General features: G+C 42.9%; 1 protein-coding gene across 1 annotated transcript in view; it reads right to left on the reverse strand.

Annotated features, from left to right (window-relative positions):
* Positions 1-1,727: 1,727 nt before the first annotated feature.
* The window catches only part of morn5 (MORN repeat containing 5), a gene marked incomplete at both ends in the record, with an annotated part of 33,943 nt that continues 17,772 nt past the window's right edge, over positions 1,728-17,898 (reverse strand). Inside the window, one exon of the mRNA XM_084324962.1 lies at positions 1,728-1,831. Within this exon, the coding sequence (XP_084181088.1) occupies positions 1,728-1,831 (104 nt within the window). The remainder of the gene's footprint in view (positions 1,832-17,898) is intronic.

The following is a 17,898-nucleotide window of genomic DNA, read 5'->3' on the forward strand; positions in this document are numbered from 1 at the left end:
TGTGTTTTCTGTGGCATGTGAGCTATTACAAGCTTAGCTGTGTGTGTGTGTGCATGTGTTTGTGTTTGTACTGTATGTTTGTACCTATGTCAATGTGTGTGTGTGTGTGTGTGTGTGTGTGTGTGTGTGTGTGTGTGTGTGTGTGTGTGTGTGTGTGTGTGTGTGTGTGTGTGCTGGCGTGAGCCAGGAAGCAATCACAATCCCTGTGGCAGGGCCGCTGGCTCTTCATGGGCCAGTGTGTCTATTGACTGCTGCCTGCCTGCACTCATTTGGTTCCTTAGCAGGAAGCAAAGTAGGGCACCGTCCCATTAGCCAGAAGGGCCTTGGTCTGTGACTGGTAAGGTCAAGGTTATATAGGGTTAAGGTTATGGATATGTTTACTGACATGTTTTAAGGTAAAAATGACATGTTATAGCGGTGCAACTCGGTTGTTGAGTGACAACCCACCTCCTGGTCAAGGGCGAGGTCCTTCCAGGCAATGGGATCTATAGACACTTCCACCAAGAAGCCTGATTTCCAGGTGTATTATGGAATATATCATCTGAAAACCTAGCTGGCCAAAATATCGACTACACTATATTTAAATTTAAATACGTTTTGAATATGTGAAACACAAGACGATGGCTTGTTTCAAATATTCGCTTCTTGACTTATTTCTTCTTGACTAATATTTAATATGAGACTGCAGTGTCTTTAAACCCATACTCGACTAACAAAAAGTACTCGATTATTTGCCATGGTCCCCTGCTGTACACTGTACACATAACAAAATGTCAACTATTCCGTCTAAATCATTAAACCTACCTATTAAACCATTGTCCAGTGTCCACGTCAATAAATCATCCACAATGCATTCATTTTCGAGTGCTGCCTCTTACTGCAGAACACTGGAATAAGTTTGAAAGAGCCTTTATTAAAGGTGTTTTATTATAGCCGCATGTGGGGTGTTTGGTAAAACAATTTTAATTGTTCAAATGGTCTTCCAAATTGAAATAAATTAAGAATCAAGAATAGTGAACCAAATCTATACATAAAGAATGGCTTGAAATATAAAGAATGGTTAGAGTGTAAACAGTATTTTCCCGTATACCCCCACCCCCTTTAATTGCTTTATTCCAGTACAATGCTAGAGTTGAAAAAACAAACAGAGAAAAACACCACCCATGCACCCACCCCATTCATGCACGCACGCGCGCACACGCACACACGCACACACACACACACACACACACACACACACACACACACACACACACACACACACACACACACACACACACACACACACACACACACCAATCTGTTATATATCCAGTGTTCTGATTAAGACAGAGGCAGCACAATGCATGCACTTCAGACAACAATCTGACAGTGAGTATACTGTAGAAAATGAGAGCTGGCATCTCCAGTCCTCTACACGAAAGCAAGAAGGATTAAAAGGCAGGGCAGGCATTTAAATTAGGCTAAACAAATAGCATTGTTTTATCTTTCAGTCTATAGCATTAGCTATTATATAGCCTTGCGTATACATTGAAGCTATCGAATCTACCTTGCAACCATCAAATATCACATGGAATGTATACCGAACAAGAAAAAAAGTAGACTGCACACCCTATACTCCCAATAATTATATTTTTAATATTATAAAAATAACAGAAAATAGCTATAAAAAGGCTATAGAAGCGGGTTACTGTGATGAAATGCGTAATACATTTTGTATTAGGAGTTTAAATGATTCTGGTATTCTGGTACTTGTCGTCAGGATTGCAGCCAACGTTCTCATCCCAGCCTTTCCGACAGGTGCGCACGATCCACCCGTGTTCCTCGTCATCTGTGGGATTAGAATTTCAATATTTATTGGGATTTTCTTTTAATACAACTGAAACGAAAACGAGGTCCATGAGTAAAAGTCGTCTAATTCGTTCGATGCATTTCAGGACCTCTCGGCCTTAATTCAGTGACAATTTTAGTTTAGTATCTCGTCGACGCCCGCAACCATTTGTTTTTTTACTTAAAAAAAACCTATGAGCTGATTCTTGCAGTTAGGCCTATACAGGTTAGTCGCTGTGCTGAATTTAATTTAAACATTTTAATAATCAAGTGAGTGGAATAGCCGACAGCCTAAATAATTCAGCCAGAGGTAATTTCCCTTTTGAAATTCAAAAACACTCAAGAGCCATTCAAGTATTGAGTCAAATCAAGATTAGGCCGCGACAATTAGGAGAAAATAACTTCTTGTCGCCACTTCAGACACAAATAAATAACAACCCAAAAATGCATGCCAATTTTACAGGGGTGGGAGATGACTGCCAGAGGAGCGGATAATAAACAGTTTTTTATGGTTAAAACTGAAATGAGTTGCTAATTGCAGAGCAGGGGAGGTAAGCTGTCTGTGGGGCGCGCGCAGCTGCACGCACTTGAGCGGCTCGCGAGCCACCCCAGTGTTCCGTGGCGCGCGGGGCCCCATTGTAGGAGCGGGTCTCGAGCTCTCCTCTGATTGTGCGTAATTGCCGAGCTATACGGCGCTAACAGCCTCTTCAAGTCGCCTCTCTCTCTTTCTCTCTCTCCACTTCTTACCTGCCTTCTGGGCACTGATCGGTGGTTAAATAGAAATCTACATCCACACAGACAGTCCAGACTGGGCCTGAGGGAGTATGTATATTATAATGCAGCTGCCTGCTATACCGAACATTTTCACGATGCTTTGTGTGACCAGTTGTCCCCGCGCGACGATTCGACGAGGTCCCCCTCCTCAACAGTCACAGAACAGAACCCCCCTCCTCAACAGTCACAGAACAGAACCCCCCTCCCCTGACGAGGTCCCCCTCCTCAACAGTCACAGAACAGAACCCCCCTCCCCTGACGAGGTCCCCCTCCTCAACAGTCACAGAACAGAACCCCCCTCCCCTGACGAGGTCCCCCTCCTCAACAGTCACCGAACAGAACCCCCCTCCCCTGACGAGGTCCCCCTCCTCAACAGTCACAGAACAGAACCCCCCTCCCCTGACGAGGTCCCCCTCCTCAACAGTCACAGAACAGAACCCCCCTCCCCTGACGAGGTCCCCCTCCTCAACAGTCACAGAACAGAACCCCCCTCCCCTGACGAGGTCCCCCTCCTCAACAGTCACAGAACAGAACCCCCCTCCCCTGACGAGGTCCCCCTCCTCAACAGTCACCGAACAGAACCCCCCTCCCCTGACGAGGTCCCCCTCCTCAACAGTCACAGAACAGAAGGACATTTCTTCACTACTGTATTATCATTACAGGCTGACCGCAATTAGCCCACCGTTTCCCTCACAAGCACGTGGGCCTTAATGGAAATGAGATGGACACATTTTCACATTTGCTGTAATTTTGCCCTCTTGAGATTGTAAAGAGCGTTTATTTGACCATTTAAGTCACTGCTAAATTGATACCTTATACATATTTGTTTGAGGGCACAGGTGGCTGCAGGCTATATAGCCTGCAATTCTACAGAGGGAGAATTCAGGGCACATTTATGTCATTGATATGCTGTGTCTATATTATTTATTTCAACACAACTGTCCATACACAATTTTAATTGGAATTTATGATTTTCACACAAGTTGTTTTAAATAAAAAATAAATCGAATGAAGAATGGCTGTGCATGATGTGCATGATGGCGCGGTCTACAATGCAGGTCATTTCCATGAGGCCCGCGGGCAGAAAATAAAATGCTGTGCATACAGTTTTGAGACAGTAGTCTGAGACTGTACATTTATTCCTCTTTCAAAGCAATTATCCTACAGTTTTACTCTACTACATGTATCTATAACACCTGCAATTATAATCAGTTACTTCAGATAAACATGTTTTTTTGCATACAAGTGCAACCATTTAAAGCTGCACTGTAAGATTGGCAGCCTGGGTTGCACTGTGAAATGGAGGATAACAGAAAACGACAACAAAAAATGTATTTCTTCAAGCAAGGTAATGTTTTACAGATTTTGTGGCACTGGTCATGCCAGACCAGAGCTCATGGTGTTTCATGCATCACTGTATTTAAAAAAAAAATGTGTCCAACCCGACTCATAGAGCGATATTTAATCATGAAAAAGTTAGTTTACTGCATCAAATAATGGAAATTCATCTTCTTACTGAAATACCAGGACGTGAAATTGAATAAGTAGGCTTGCTTTTACTTTCTCTATATGTATAGCCTACATTTAGTATAGGCAAGCTGCACAGCATAGTTTCAGGAGGAAAACATGACTTCACACAATACTTACAAATGTTTGAAATTTGTTTAAACGGAAATCTGAAAAATAACCTTTGGCTTCTGCTTATGGTGAATGTAGTGGGAAGGCAGGACCACCACGGCAACACACATAATTTCTAGCTTCAAACAGTGTTCCAGAAATCCAGTTTGTACTCTTTCACACGTTAGATATCCAATAGATATATGTCAAAAATTTAATAAATACAAAAATTCTTATCTTGTCTTATTCCAGAAACCTTGTTTGTTTTCTGGCCAATATCCATCTAGATGTGAATATGTGCAAAACATAAATATAAGATAAGACAAGATATTCCCCTTTGGGAAATAACTCCATCAATACAGTTGCCTATATAATAATATGCTATAACGACACACAGCAGTGATCATACATACAAACGTACATCCTGTACACACACACATACAACAGCAGTTTTTGAGGTCCCAGGAACCTTTTCAGGAAACATGAGCTTTTTCTTGATTTCCGACCGCAGGAATCTGGGTCGATTTTGGTTCTTCATCCATGGTTCCAACGCCCCTTTAGTTCCTGTTGTTGAGGTATAGCAACTTCCTTGGTGGTTTGTGAACTTTTGGTGCAGAGCTTACAGAATACAGTAGCTGATGCAATATCCATGAGGAAATGTGAACAGCCACCGCGTTTCTTTTCATAAACCTGCTCTTATTTCACCTACTGTAAACAGTTCACTAAACATGTTTCAGAAAGCAGTGAGGGGAGAAATGGACACTGCAGTTGCTAAATCTTGATTCATATTGATTCATATTTCATCTGCAACGCTTAACTTGGCGGTTTGACCTGAATATGAGGCAACATAGTATATAGCATATACTGTCTTTGGCCAGAATAATATGGATGTCAACGGACTGATGGCACTGAAGAAGAAATCTTAACTTGTCTGTAACGTTATTCATTAAACTCCAGAAGTTTAGTTAAATAGAAACACACATTTGGGTGGTCTACTCTCCCTAGTCTAGTTAGCTGATCAGTCTGCCTAACTAGCAGACTACTTGGTTACAACACCCAAATAGTCCTATCGTAACATTTAATCATATGGAGAGTTGATGGGCTAAGCTATCGCTAACTTTTTTATGTGAACCAAATGGAAAATGCAAAAACAATCATCATATAATATAATCATATAACAGGTATAGTTAAAGGGGGAAAAAAGGTCTATCAGCAGACATACTGTAGGCCTATACGTATACATTTGCAATACATACATATATAGATGTATACAATATACATCTTTGTTGATTATTAAAAAGTTTTCTGGACACCATCTACACTGTAATAACCAGTGTGTGTGTGTGTGTGTGTGTGTGTGTGTGTGTGTGTGTGTGTGTGTGTGTGTGTGTGTGTGTGTGGACCTTTATGCAGTGTACACAGGAGAGAGTGTGTGGAAGCGATAATGGCACCTTGTTAAAGGCTGTTTATCTTAATCCTTAAAATACACTCAGAGGGAAAAGTGCTTCCTTCCAACACGGCAGTAACACTTGCTTTAATGGCAGTGAGCTGAGCACACCCACACAAGTACATGCACTGGCACACGCATGTATGCATGCACACACACACAAACACGCACGCACACACACACATGCATGCACGCACGTGCGTGCACACACATACACAAACATGCACAAACACACACACAAACACGCACACCATTAGGAATCTGCTAATGCTTTTACACCATAGCAGCAGTGTACATAAGAGATGATTGATTGCATTTATTCTGCTGGATTTAAGTGAAACAAAATTTGTGTGAGTGAAACACAAGGTATATGTAAATGTAATCTGTTGACAAAGTAACATTCCATGAGTCAGCCTCTACAGTCTCCTGTTCACTGTTAATGGAGTGGCTCCACTCTATGTCTGATGACATCACGGATGGATGAGACTTGGTTTTTGAAGACAGTTGTTCATATTCACAAATATTGACTGAACTGTCTGAGACCACATCAGTAATATAAGAAGCTGTGGTCCTCAGTCTAGAGCTCAAACGGTAGGAAATGGCAGTAGCCCTATAAAGGCAAAAAGCAGGAACTTCCGTTACTGCCTTTTGCCTTCGTACAGCAGAGTACCCCTCTACCTGTGTATTTGTACCACTATATATGTACCCCTCTATGAATACCACTACATCTGTAGCCCTTTAAATGTGTATGTACGAATACCACTATGTCAGTACTGCCCTATAAAGGCAAACTATAGTAACTGAAGTTACTGCTTTTTGCCTTTGTAGGGCAGTAATACATCCATACTACTGTATGGTAAGGCCTGTTGGACAAAATCGCTCAACAAAAGACATATGTTGTGCAGGACATGAAAACGTTCTTTTTTATACTTTCTTTATTCGCCAGATAGGTAAATCATTCTACAAGACTAGAAGAGCTGTTTTATATAGATAAGACAATTAGGCTGTTTATCCTCCAAAGTATCTTGTAGAGCATGTATAGGAAAGCCATTCAGCTACAGATAAACTAATATACCAGAACCTGGCTGGTGGCTGGTGTTCATTTCCCAACCAGATGTTAGTGTATTCTATTTTAGGGTGGATTTCTGTCTTTAAAGTCGTAGAAATAAAGATACCGTTCCAGGAAGAGACCTATAGGGATATCTTCAGCCCCCCCCCCCAGGACTGATTTTATTGTTGTGTGAAACACCTCAGCCAGACTGGGACAAAGAGAGGCGTAGTGGTTTGGTCACCAGGGGTGTTTTCCTTGGCAGTTACACTGTATTGAATGTGGAACCCTTTCCATGCAATGTTTCAAAGGGAAGTGGCTTTTCCACAAACAGGAAAGTGCAACAAACAATATACACAGCTTTTGTTTGTTTATTTAAAGTACTGTCAGATGTATGATGATGATGATGATTGCAGTTGTGTCCCAGTTGTTTTACCAAATTCAATGAAATCACTCTGATCCAGTGAGTCTTAAGGGCCAATAACCCAATCAAGCCCAAGGATGTTTTGCTTTTGAAAATGAAACAAGTATTATCCTATGTTACAGTTAAACGTGTCAGATCAAGATAGCAGGTTGGAGGTGGGTTGCAGCCAAGGCACAACACACTCCTGATGTAGGCCTGTAAGCTAACACATATAACATTATGCTGGCTCTGTTGAAATTGACATAGAATGAAAAAAACACACACACAAAAACATGTAATATATCCACTGTGTGCATTTTTCTACATTAACCTCCATCTAGTGTTGGGGAGTAGTTAACCATATGTAGTTTAATCACTCGTTTAACTACAATTTGCAGTAGTTGGGTGGTAGTTTAACTACTCATTAGCTTCTTCAGTAGTTAAATACTTTGGGTCATGTAGTTTAGGTAGTTAATTACAAACTACACATTTCAACACATACAACTACACAATTGTCCTCTCTTTAAAACACATCCTCAAGCCCTAAGTGAGGCCTGGCCTGTCCTGGTCCCTAAATTAAACACACCCACATGTTACTCTGTGTCAGTTCAGCTGTACCTCCGTGTAACAATATGAGATTGCAGACTCCGATTGCGATCATTTCCTGTGATGTAGTTTGGATGTTTGAAAGTCGCTTTCGTCTTTGTTAAGTTAAGATGTAGTTTAACTACTTTTCATTGTGAGGTAACTAGTAGTTTGGCAAACTACAGTTTTAAAGGAGTTTTCCACAACACTGCCTACATCAAATGATCATAGAGCTGACAACCTCAGATGAAGAACCACGTTTTCAGAGGAACAATGTTTTCAAACGTTGTTATCTAAAGATGGTAAGTTAGAGTGTTGTGTTCATTCATAGTTAAAGACGGTATGGTTGAGTACTTTATTATCTCAAACAGTGAACTCCAAGCCCACGTGGTTGAACTAAAAATTCAAAGAAACAGACTAAGAAATGACGTAAACACCATGATCAGAACCGCAAAAAGAAATTTCATCAACGACAAAACTGAGGAAAACAAAAACAAACCCCGCGAACTTTGGAAATTACTCAATAATCAACTAGGCTGCAGTAAAAAACTTAAAACCAGATTCTCAAACATAAACATAAAGACGGACAACACGCTCATCACAGACAAGCTGGATGTAGCCAATTACTTAAACATCTTCTTCACAAACATAGCCACAACACTGGTAAACAAACTACCCTCCCACTCAGGGCATTATGGGGTAGAACACATAGTAGCATACTACAAAAACCTAGGGGTCCACAAAGATGACTTCAAACTTGAAATGGTAACAACCGATGAGGTACTCAAAAAATTGAGCGCCCTCCAACCTAACAAGGCCACTGGCCATGACAACATCCCCTCCAAATTCCTCAGAGACTCAGCAGCCGCCATCACCCCAGTCATCACACACATAATAAACCTCTCTATAAAACAGGGACACGTCCCCAAGGACTTCAAAATTGCGAGAGTGACCCCTCTGCACAAAAAGGGCAGCAAATTAGACCCAGGCAACTACCGCCCTGTTTCTATTCTTACCTCCATCTCGAAAGTCATGGAGAAAATAGTCTACGAACAGGTCGAAAAGTACCTGGCGGAAAAAAATCTAATCTACGAATTCCAATCTGGCTTCAGAACGTCCCACTCCACTGACACATGCCTCCTCTATTTGAACGACCACATCAAACAAGAGGTGGACGCGGGCAAATACTGCGGCATGGTCATGCTGGACCTACAAAAGGCCTTCGACACTGTCAATCACTCCATTCTGATGGACAAGCTAAAAGCAATTGGTTTTGATAGCTTATCAGTGAGCTGGATGCAATCCTACCTGGAGGGGAGAGAACAGATGGTAGAGGTAAACGGTACTCTATCCCCCCCCTCACAGTGAGTTGTGGTGTTCCACAAGGAAGCATACTAGGACCGCTACTCTTCCTAATTTATGCAAATGACATGTCGTCAGCCTGTGACTGCAACTTGTTCCTTTTTGCGGACGACTCAGCCCTGCTGGTCTCTGACAAGAACAAGTTGCAGGTTGAAAAAACCCTCAGCTCGGAACTAGGCAAAATCTGCATATGGCTCGCTGATAACAAACTATCATTACACATGGGCAAAACAGAGTCCATTCTCTTCGGTTCAAATAACAAACTCAGCAAGACCGACGGCTTCTCAGTTACAGTGGGTGACAATATTGTCACAAGGAAAGATGAAATTACCTACCTGGGTTCCATCCTAGAGGCAAATCTTTCCTGTGACAAAATGGCATCCAATGTAATAAAAAAAGTCAACCAACGAACTAGATTCTTGTACCGGATCTCCTCTCTGGTAAACAAGAATACCCTGAAGACTCTGGCAGGAGCACTCATTCAAGGGTACTACGACTATGCGTGCACCTCATGGTACCAAAGCACCTCAAAGGCGCTTAAAACTAAATTACAAACATCACAAAACAAACTGGTCAGACTACTACTTGACCTGAACCCCAGAACCCACCTCACCCCTGCCCACTTTGACAACCTAGGATGGCTTAGAGTAGACGACAGAGTACAGCAACTTGCAATGGGCCTGGTCTACAAGATACACTATACGACCGGGGTACCCATGTACATGTCAAAATACTTCCCAAAGGTCAGTGAATACCACAACCACTACACCAGAGGAAGCTCAACAAATCATGTTAAACCCAGATTCGGCTCAAACAAGGGACTAAACACGTTTTGCAATTATGCCACAACAATGTGGAACGCCCTACCCAAAGCTGTAAAGGAATGTGAATCCCTACCCACATTCAAAACCGCTCTTAAAGAGCACCTACGGGAGGCTGCAATTCGAAACTGGCCACCGTAAATGCCCAAAACCCCCACCACCTCCTAATAGACAGTCTCCTCCCCACCGCATGTATATATTCCCTCCCCGCCGTATGTATATTTCTCTCCCACCCACCCACCCCCTCCTAATGTACAGTCCCCTCCCCATCATATGTATATACTCTGTCAGGATCTAGGGGTAACAGTACTGTATATTTGAATACCGTTTATGTCACAAATGTATCAGTACTAAATACCTATATGTCCCTATGCCATAAATGTCATGTATGTTGTGTATGTCATAAATGTCTATATGAATTGAAAATGGGGGACCCTGATGGAAACAAGACAAACGTCTTTCTCAGGTATGCATCCCCTTAAAAATTGTATGTATTGAGCCGTACTGTATTGTACCCATTCTGCAATCTGTTAAATAAAGTTTTCATTCATTCATTCATTCATTCATTCATTCATTCATTCATCGAAAGATGGTAAGTTAGAGTGTTGTGTTCACTCATAGTTAAAGACAGTAGAGGTTGAGTACTTTAATATCTAAAGATGGTAAGTTAGAGTGTTGTGTTCACTCATAGTTAAAGACAGTAGAGGTTGAGTACTTTATTATCTTTATTGTCTAAAGTTAGTGTTGTGTTCATTCATACTCTAGTTAAAGACAGTAGAGGTTGAGTACTTTATTATCTAAAGATGGTAAGTTAGAGTGTTGTGTTCACTCATAGTTAAAGACAGTAGAGGTTGAGTATTTTATTATCTAAAGATGGTAAGTTAGAGTATTGTGTTCATTCATAGTTAAAGACAGTAGATGTTGAGTACTTTATTATCTAAAGATGGTAAGTTAGAGTGTTGTGTTCACTCATAGTTAAAGACAGTAGAGGTTGAGTATTTTATTATCTAAAGATGGTGAGTTAGAGTATTGTGTTCATTCATAGTTAAAGACAGTAGAGGTTGAGTACTTTATTATCTAAAGATGGTGAGTTAGAGTGTTGTGTTCATTCATAATTAAAGACAGTTGAGGTTGAGTAGTTTCTTGTGATATATCACATTCACACTTTAAGTGATTTAGATTAACTTCACAACTGTAAATGGATGGGCTGTCCGAACAAAACGTAAAAACTGACATATGGTTCTACAGCGCAATGTTTGAATTCTGAAAGCCCATGAGAGGAGAACGGCCTCTGGGATGGGCAGGGGTTTGGATCCCAGGGGTGTTTTCCTTGGCTGGAATGTTTCGAATGTGGAACCCTTTATCCGCGGCATTTCAAAAGGAAGCGCTTATTCCAGAAACAGGAAACTGCAACAAACAATAATGGCGATACACTCCTACTGGGGCCGTCTGCCTGCTGGAGCCACCGTGTTACTGCTGGTTGCCAAGGGAGAGCGTGCTCACAACAGAGTGACGCAGAGAGGCTGTGCATAATACAGAGACAAGCTCTTGTGCATGTGTAGTTGTGTGCACATGTGTGTAGAGTGTGTTCATGAGAGTGTGTGTACCGGTATGTGTGTTTGCGCGCGACCCGCGCGTGCATTGTTTGAAATGTTTTACACATAAACTTTGTAATGAAAGCAAAAAATATCAATATCATGAAGATTTGTTATTATTTTGTGTCTCTGTGAAGAATGAAACACATCTTCTTTTAATTGTTTGGATTTTATACATAAGAAACTTTAAAAGAAATATATTTGAAAAAAATCCTATAGAATTTTTGCACCCAGTTTTTGCACGCACACACACATTCCTGTCCCCGTCCTCTGCAACCTGTGAGGGGCTGGTCGGCGTCCAGATGACCTCTGTCACCCTGCTGCTAGAGATTCCTCCAGCCCTTCCTCCCTCCCATCTGCTTTCTGCTTCTTCTCAGGGCCTCTTGGCCCAAAGACTGGGCATTTCCTAGACCCTTCCTGCCTGGCCGGACAGCAGCTCCTTGGGCCTGGATTCCATAGAGCCTGGCTTCCCCCACAGTCATCTATCTAGAAGAGTTATGTGGAGTGGGCTCAGATGAACAGGGTCCCAAATAGTTCCCAATATTTTGCGATGGGGAATGTTTGATAAGCTAATGTTGCCAAACAAAAGAAGATACACTTCCAGCGAAGTAAGCATGATTGATACTACAGCACTTAGTGGCAAAATTCAGTTCCAGGAAGTGAAATCATAATCACTCAAGGTTTAAAATATTTCCAGGAGCCTTGATGTTGCAACGTTTTATAGATACTGTATAGTGTCCCCTCCTCTCTGTCCCACGTCAACATCCCCCAGCTGTGACTATGGCACAGGGGAGCTCCTTCCTCTTTCCACCCCCTAGAAGACGTCCCCTGTGCGGGGTCCTCCCTGCGTCCCGTCGTTGCGGACTGGACCTCTGCTTCCCCTCTCTTCCTGGACGGAAGCCATGAGGTGATACATTCTGTATATTCACACCCATTCTGATAAATGTGCCTTCACCTCTCGGGGGAAGAAAATAAATCCAATACAGGACAGAGGACAGGTCCTATCTATGATGAGTCACAGGCCAAGACGAGCACACGCATACACATGCACAGATACAGACAGATACACATGCATGTACACGGCACGCCACACACACACACACAACACACACACACACACACACACACACACACACGCACGCACACACACACACGCACACACACACACACACACACACACACACACACACACACACACACACACACACACACACACACACACACACACACACACACACACACACACACACACACACACACACACACACACACACACACACACACACACACACACACACACACACACCTGTTATTAAAAGCACAGTTGTGATCTGCTGTGATTGTTAAACTTTTATTTATGTTAAAGCTTTATTTAGGTCCTTATTCACAAAGACTGTCTGGTCGTAATGTAAAGGTATTCTACACACACACACGCACACGCACACGCACACACACACACACACACACACATACACACACACACACACACACACACACACACACACACACACACACACACACACACACACACACACACACACACACACACACACACACACACACACACACACACACACACACACACACACACACACACACACACACACACACACACACACACACACACACACACACACACACAAGGAGATACACAAGGACACAAATCAACTGAATAGTATAACCAAATGTATACTACATGTATTTACTGTATGGCTCCAGATTGAACTAAATCAGAAATGAGATTTAACTGATTCATATCAAGATGACTACTAGTGGAGCTGGTTCAGATTTAAATGATTCATATCAAGATGACTACTAGTGGAGCTGGTTCAGATTTAAATGATTCATATCAAGATGACTACTAGTGGAGCTGGTTCAGATTTAAATTATTCATATCAAGATGACTACTAGTGGAGCTGGTTCAGATTTAAATTAAACCCATTCTTGCTTGCTCTCTCTCTCTTACACACACACACACACACACACACACACACACACACACACACACACACACACACACACACACACACACACACACACACACACACACACACACACACACACACACACACACACACACACACACACACACACTCTCTCTCTCTCTTTCACTTTCTCTAATCCCTCGTCTCCCTCTCACTGATCAGTACCAGAACTGTAACGATGACAAACAACCCACAGTGTGGGGGGGGGGGGTTCTGAAAACATTACATGTGTTTTGTCTTCTAACACATGTTGAGGACATGCAGCAAGGAGGCGCATCTTCTCATCTGTTTGAAATGAGATTTGCATGCTTGTGGATACGGCCATGATAAATATAAGGACCTTCCAATCCGTATTATGTTGCATATAGATTTAGATGATCTAAAAACACTGGGGTGGAGGCGGTTATTGGGTCCAAAACTGCGTTCCCGCCTGAGGACGCTAGTCAATCATGCATAAACTATTGCCAGGAATTCCCGCAAACCATACCTGTGTTTAAGAAGACGATCAAAGGCAACACATAAATACCAGCGTATCTCGTGTCTCTGCCTTTCCTCTGTTGCTTTTCCTCTGTTGTGGATTTCAGTGATGGGCTCGTTCGTCAAAGAATCCTTCTTTTTGAACGCCTCTCCTTGGTGAATGACAGGAACTTCTCTTTGAATAAATTTTTCCAGCTTTCTTTTTTTATCCAAGTAGAGCTGCTACTAACCGCTATTTATCGATTCATCCAAACATTTATTTCATCGATTAATTAGTGCATCTCTAAACTATTGATCAAAAAAATTATAAAAATAAATACAATTGATTTTTTTTTTTATTATTATCTTTTCCCCCCTCCTTTTTCCATTTTTCGTTATGCCAATTCCCAATCCCCTTCCTGGTCGTTGCACACTTACCCCTCCCTACCGTCGGTCTGGGAGGGCGGAGACTATCAGTATCACATGCTTCCTCCGACACATGTGTACCCAGCCCACCGCTTATTTTCACCTGGCAGCGCGGACTCTCACTGCGGGAGTGTAACATGTGGAAGGATCACACTACCTCCCTCCAGATCCTTCCCTCGCTGTGCAGGCGCCCCGACCGAACTGTAGGAGTCGCTGTTTACAACGACCAGGACCCACCCCACCGGCTTTCCCACCCGCTGACACTGCCAATTGTGCCAGTATGGACGACCGACCAAGCCGGAAGCACCACAGTTGGATTCGATCCCACTGTCTCTGCGGTGGTAGACAGATGCTTAGTCCGCTGCGCTACCCGGACACCCTACAATTGAACATTTACTTGCATTTTGTTTTCCTCATGAATGCACCACTGAAACGGCGCTAAAGCTGCACTTCAACTTCTTTCAAAACGTTTTAAAACAATCTTGTGTTTCTGAATGAAATTATTCTTCTCCTTCTTTTGTATTTCCGTCACACTATAGACGCTTCGGAACGTTTAACTGCCACCAATGAAACGCTTCAAAAGCATCCATGCACTCATTTTTAATTGCCTATTTTTTGCAATCAATTTAATTGTGACAACCTTTATTTTCAGAATGAATATTCTTGTTACCAAAGAACTTTGGTACATTATTGTGCCGACTAGGGAAAAATGTCTCCTGCTTTTGAATTCATAGTTTTAATTCAACATTCAACTGTTTTTCAAAGGATGATTCTTCCGGAGAATCAATTGGGGACCCGTTTCAATCTCCCCAAGACCTCTGCGTGGGGCCTACCTATAGGGTACATACCACAGTGCTCTGCGTGGGTCCTACCTAGAGTACACACCACAGTGCTCTGCGTGGGTCCTACCTAGGGTACATACCACAGTGCTCTGCGTGGGTCCTACCTAGGGTACACACCACAGTGCTCTGCGTGGGTCCTACCTAGGGTACACACCACAGTGCTCTGCGTGGGTCCTACCTAGGGTACACACCACAGTGCTCTGCGTGGGTCCTACCTAGGGTACACACCACAGTGCTCTGCGTGGGTCCTACCTAGGGTACACACCACAGTGCTCCATCCTTGTTTGAGCTGAAGTAAACAAAATTAGCATCTCTTTCTTTTAGCGCAGGGCTGACCAAAGTAGGACCCTTGGGCCAAAGTCGTACCCTCCACAACATTACTTTTCGGGTTCCAGAGAATTACAAGATATTCCATTTGGTCTATTTCGATCCACTCTAACTACCCCAGGGAAGGGTATTTTAAACTAACTTGACTATTAGGTCCAAACAAGGTGCAAACATGGCCGACATCAAACCCAAGACACTGTTATTACACCAGTGTTACGTTTCCTCCACGTCCAAAATGTTTGTTTTAGTGAATGGAGGCCAAAGAAGCGGTTCCTCTGAAGACACCTGCTATGCCCATCAGTGGAGGACACGCTATACTGTTTACGCGTATCATCCCCACCGCGGAACAAGCAGGGTGGCTCGGCCCCGGAGCTGAAACAATCTCATTACAATGGGTTTGGAGTGGAGAGTTTTAGTGTTGCTCGCTCTCAGAGCGGTTTCACTGGCATTTCCACCCTGACATGGCGAACATTTTTGGGGGTAACTGTTGTATATACAACGTCTCCAACATATCCAACCCAGAGAGCTCTGCCTCGAGAACATGTGTCCTTTAAACCTAGACGTGAGATCATGTTCGTCCCGTTTATTAGAAGCCACCACGGTACAAGAAGTTCCACACAGCAACCCCCCCGCTCGTGACTTTCCCATACCAGAGACTAAAGAAGACATGTCTATTTTGAAATATACATAGACCTGGATCTGAGTGGACCTGGCAATCATCAGTCCAGAAGCTTAACAGAACTGCTGTTTCTGTTTGGTTCTAGTCCGTTCTTTACACTTAAAGCCCCAATCAGTATTTTATTTTGAACATCATGTGGGGTACATTCACATACATTCTTGAAGACTTTGATCTGTAGATAGAAAAAGGGCTTTTTGGAACATTCTTTCTAGACGTCATAAAGCAGAATATAGGTCTGTTTACTCTGATGTTCAAATAGGATAAAATAAGTTCCTTTATTGACCCCCTTGTAGGATATTCAGGTTGTCATTAACTCATTGACCGCCATGCTGTTTTCTCATCTCTACTCAATGGCGCCAGTGTTATTGACCATTTAGCGATGTTTGCTTGGGTCCCATCGTGTGTTCTGTATTATAGCTATGGAGACAATAGTATGGCTCATTTGACAGGCATTGTTCATAGTCCAACACTGACTAACGAGTTCATTTCTACATACTGTAGTTTGTGTTATACTATTCCATGCTAAACATCGCCCCTTTCCTAAATAATCTTTTTAATAAGTCTTTTTTCATAGATTGCGAGATATGATGCGTTATATGCATTATGCCCAAATCGTTCGGGTTGCTCGCCTGAAACTCCAAATACTTCCAAATCAAAGGTATATACCATATACATGTGTGTCTTCACAAAATCATCAAGGGGGGGGGGGGGGGGTCGTTTTAACTCGAAACTGTGATCGTTACCAAAAGCATGTTTTAGGTCCGGTAAAATACGACACTGTGATCGGTACAGAAGCATGTTTTAGGTTAAAAAATACCAGCAGGTTACCTAAGATAGACCTTACCTCAGTCAGAAGGTACTCCAAAATGAATAGATCCCAGTCGACCCCATGGCGATCGCAATTACTTGTGTATATTGGGCATGGCTACCATATGGGAAAGAATAGGTCTGAGGCACCAGATCTTCCACCGATTGCTATGTCCTGATCCACTCCGAGGCGGAAGCAGCCATAGGTAAGTCAGTACTGGAAGACAACTGATATCCCCAGTTCAAAAGGTAGGCGATACTGCCACCTGGCGGGATTCGATCGTCATTGCAATTCCAACGTATAGGCAGCTATGCCAGGGAGACCCAGGCAGCTCCTAGCAAGTGTTTAGAACGGGGATCAAAGGAAAAAACTAAAAACTAGATATCTCAAGACACAATATTATTAGTTTTTGGCACCCAATGAGTTAATGACGTAAGCCAGTGCTTCTCAAACTTTTTCTGTCAGGCCCCCCTTTGGCGGACCAAAATATTTTGCCCCCCCCCCCCCCCCCCCCCCCCCCCCCCCTCGCCCCAACAAAATAGTCATGAAATGGGCCATGTTTAAATTTATTGAAATAACACCAATATCGTGACCTTTCAAATTGACAACACCTTCCCTCGTGAGAGCCACCTTGCCTCGCTGTGAAACAGCACTGCAGAATGGTCAGCTCCCATCTCCTCACACAGCGCAGAGAACAGGCGCGCTTTCAGGGGTCGGGTTTTGATGAAATTTACCACGTTTATAACTTCTGTCAAAACCTCATTCAGCTCAGGGCTAAGCTGTCTTGACGCTGGCGCCTCTCTGTGAATTTACAGTGCGTCCATTGCGCGTTTGGCAAGACCCCCTTGATGAGCGCCTGTAGCCCCCTCATTTTCCCTGCCATGGCCTGCGCA

The sequence above is a fragment of the Notolepis coatsorum genome (genome assembly GCF_963971535.1).
Source record: "Notolepis coatsorum genome assembly, chromosome: 11".
NCBI lineage: Eukaryota > Metazoa > Chordata > Actinopteri > Aulopiformes > Paralepididae > Notolepis > Notolepis coatsorum.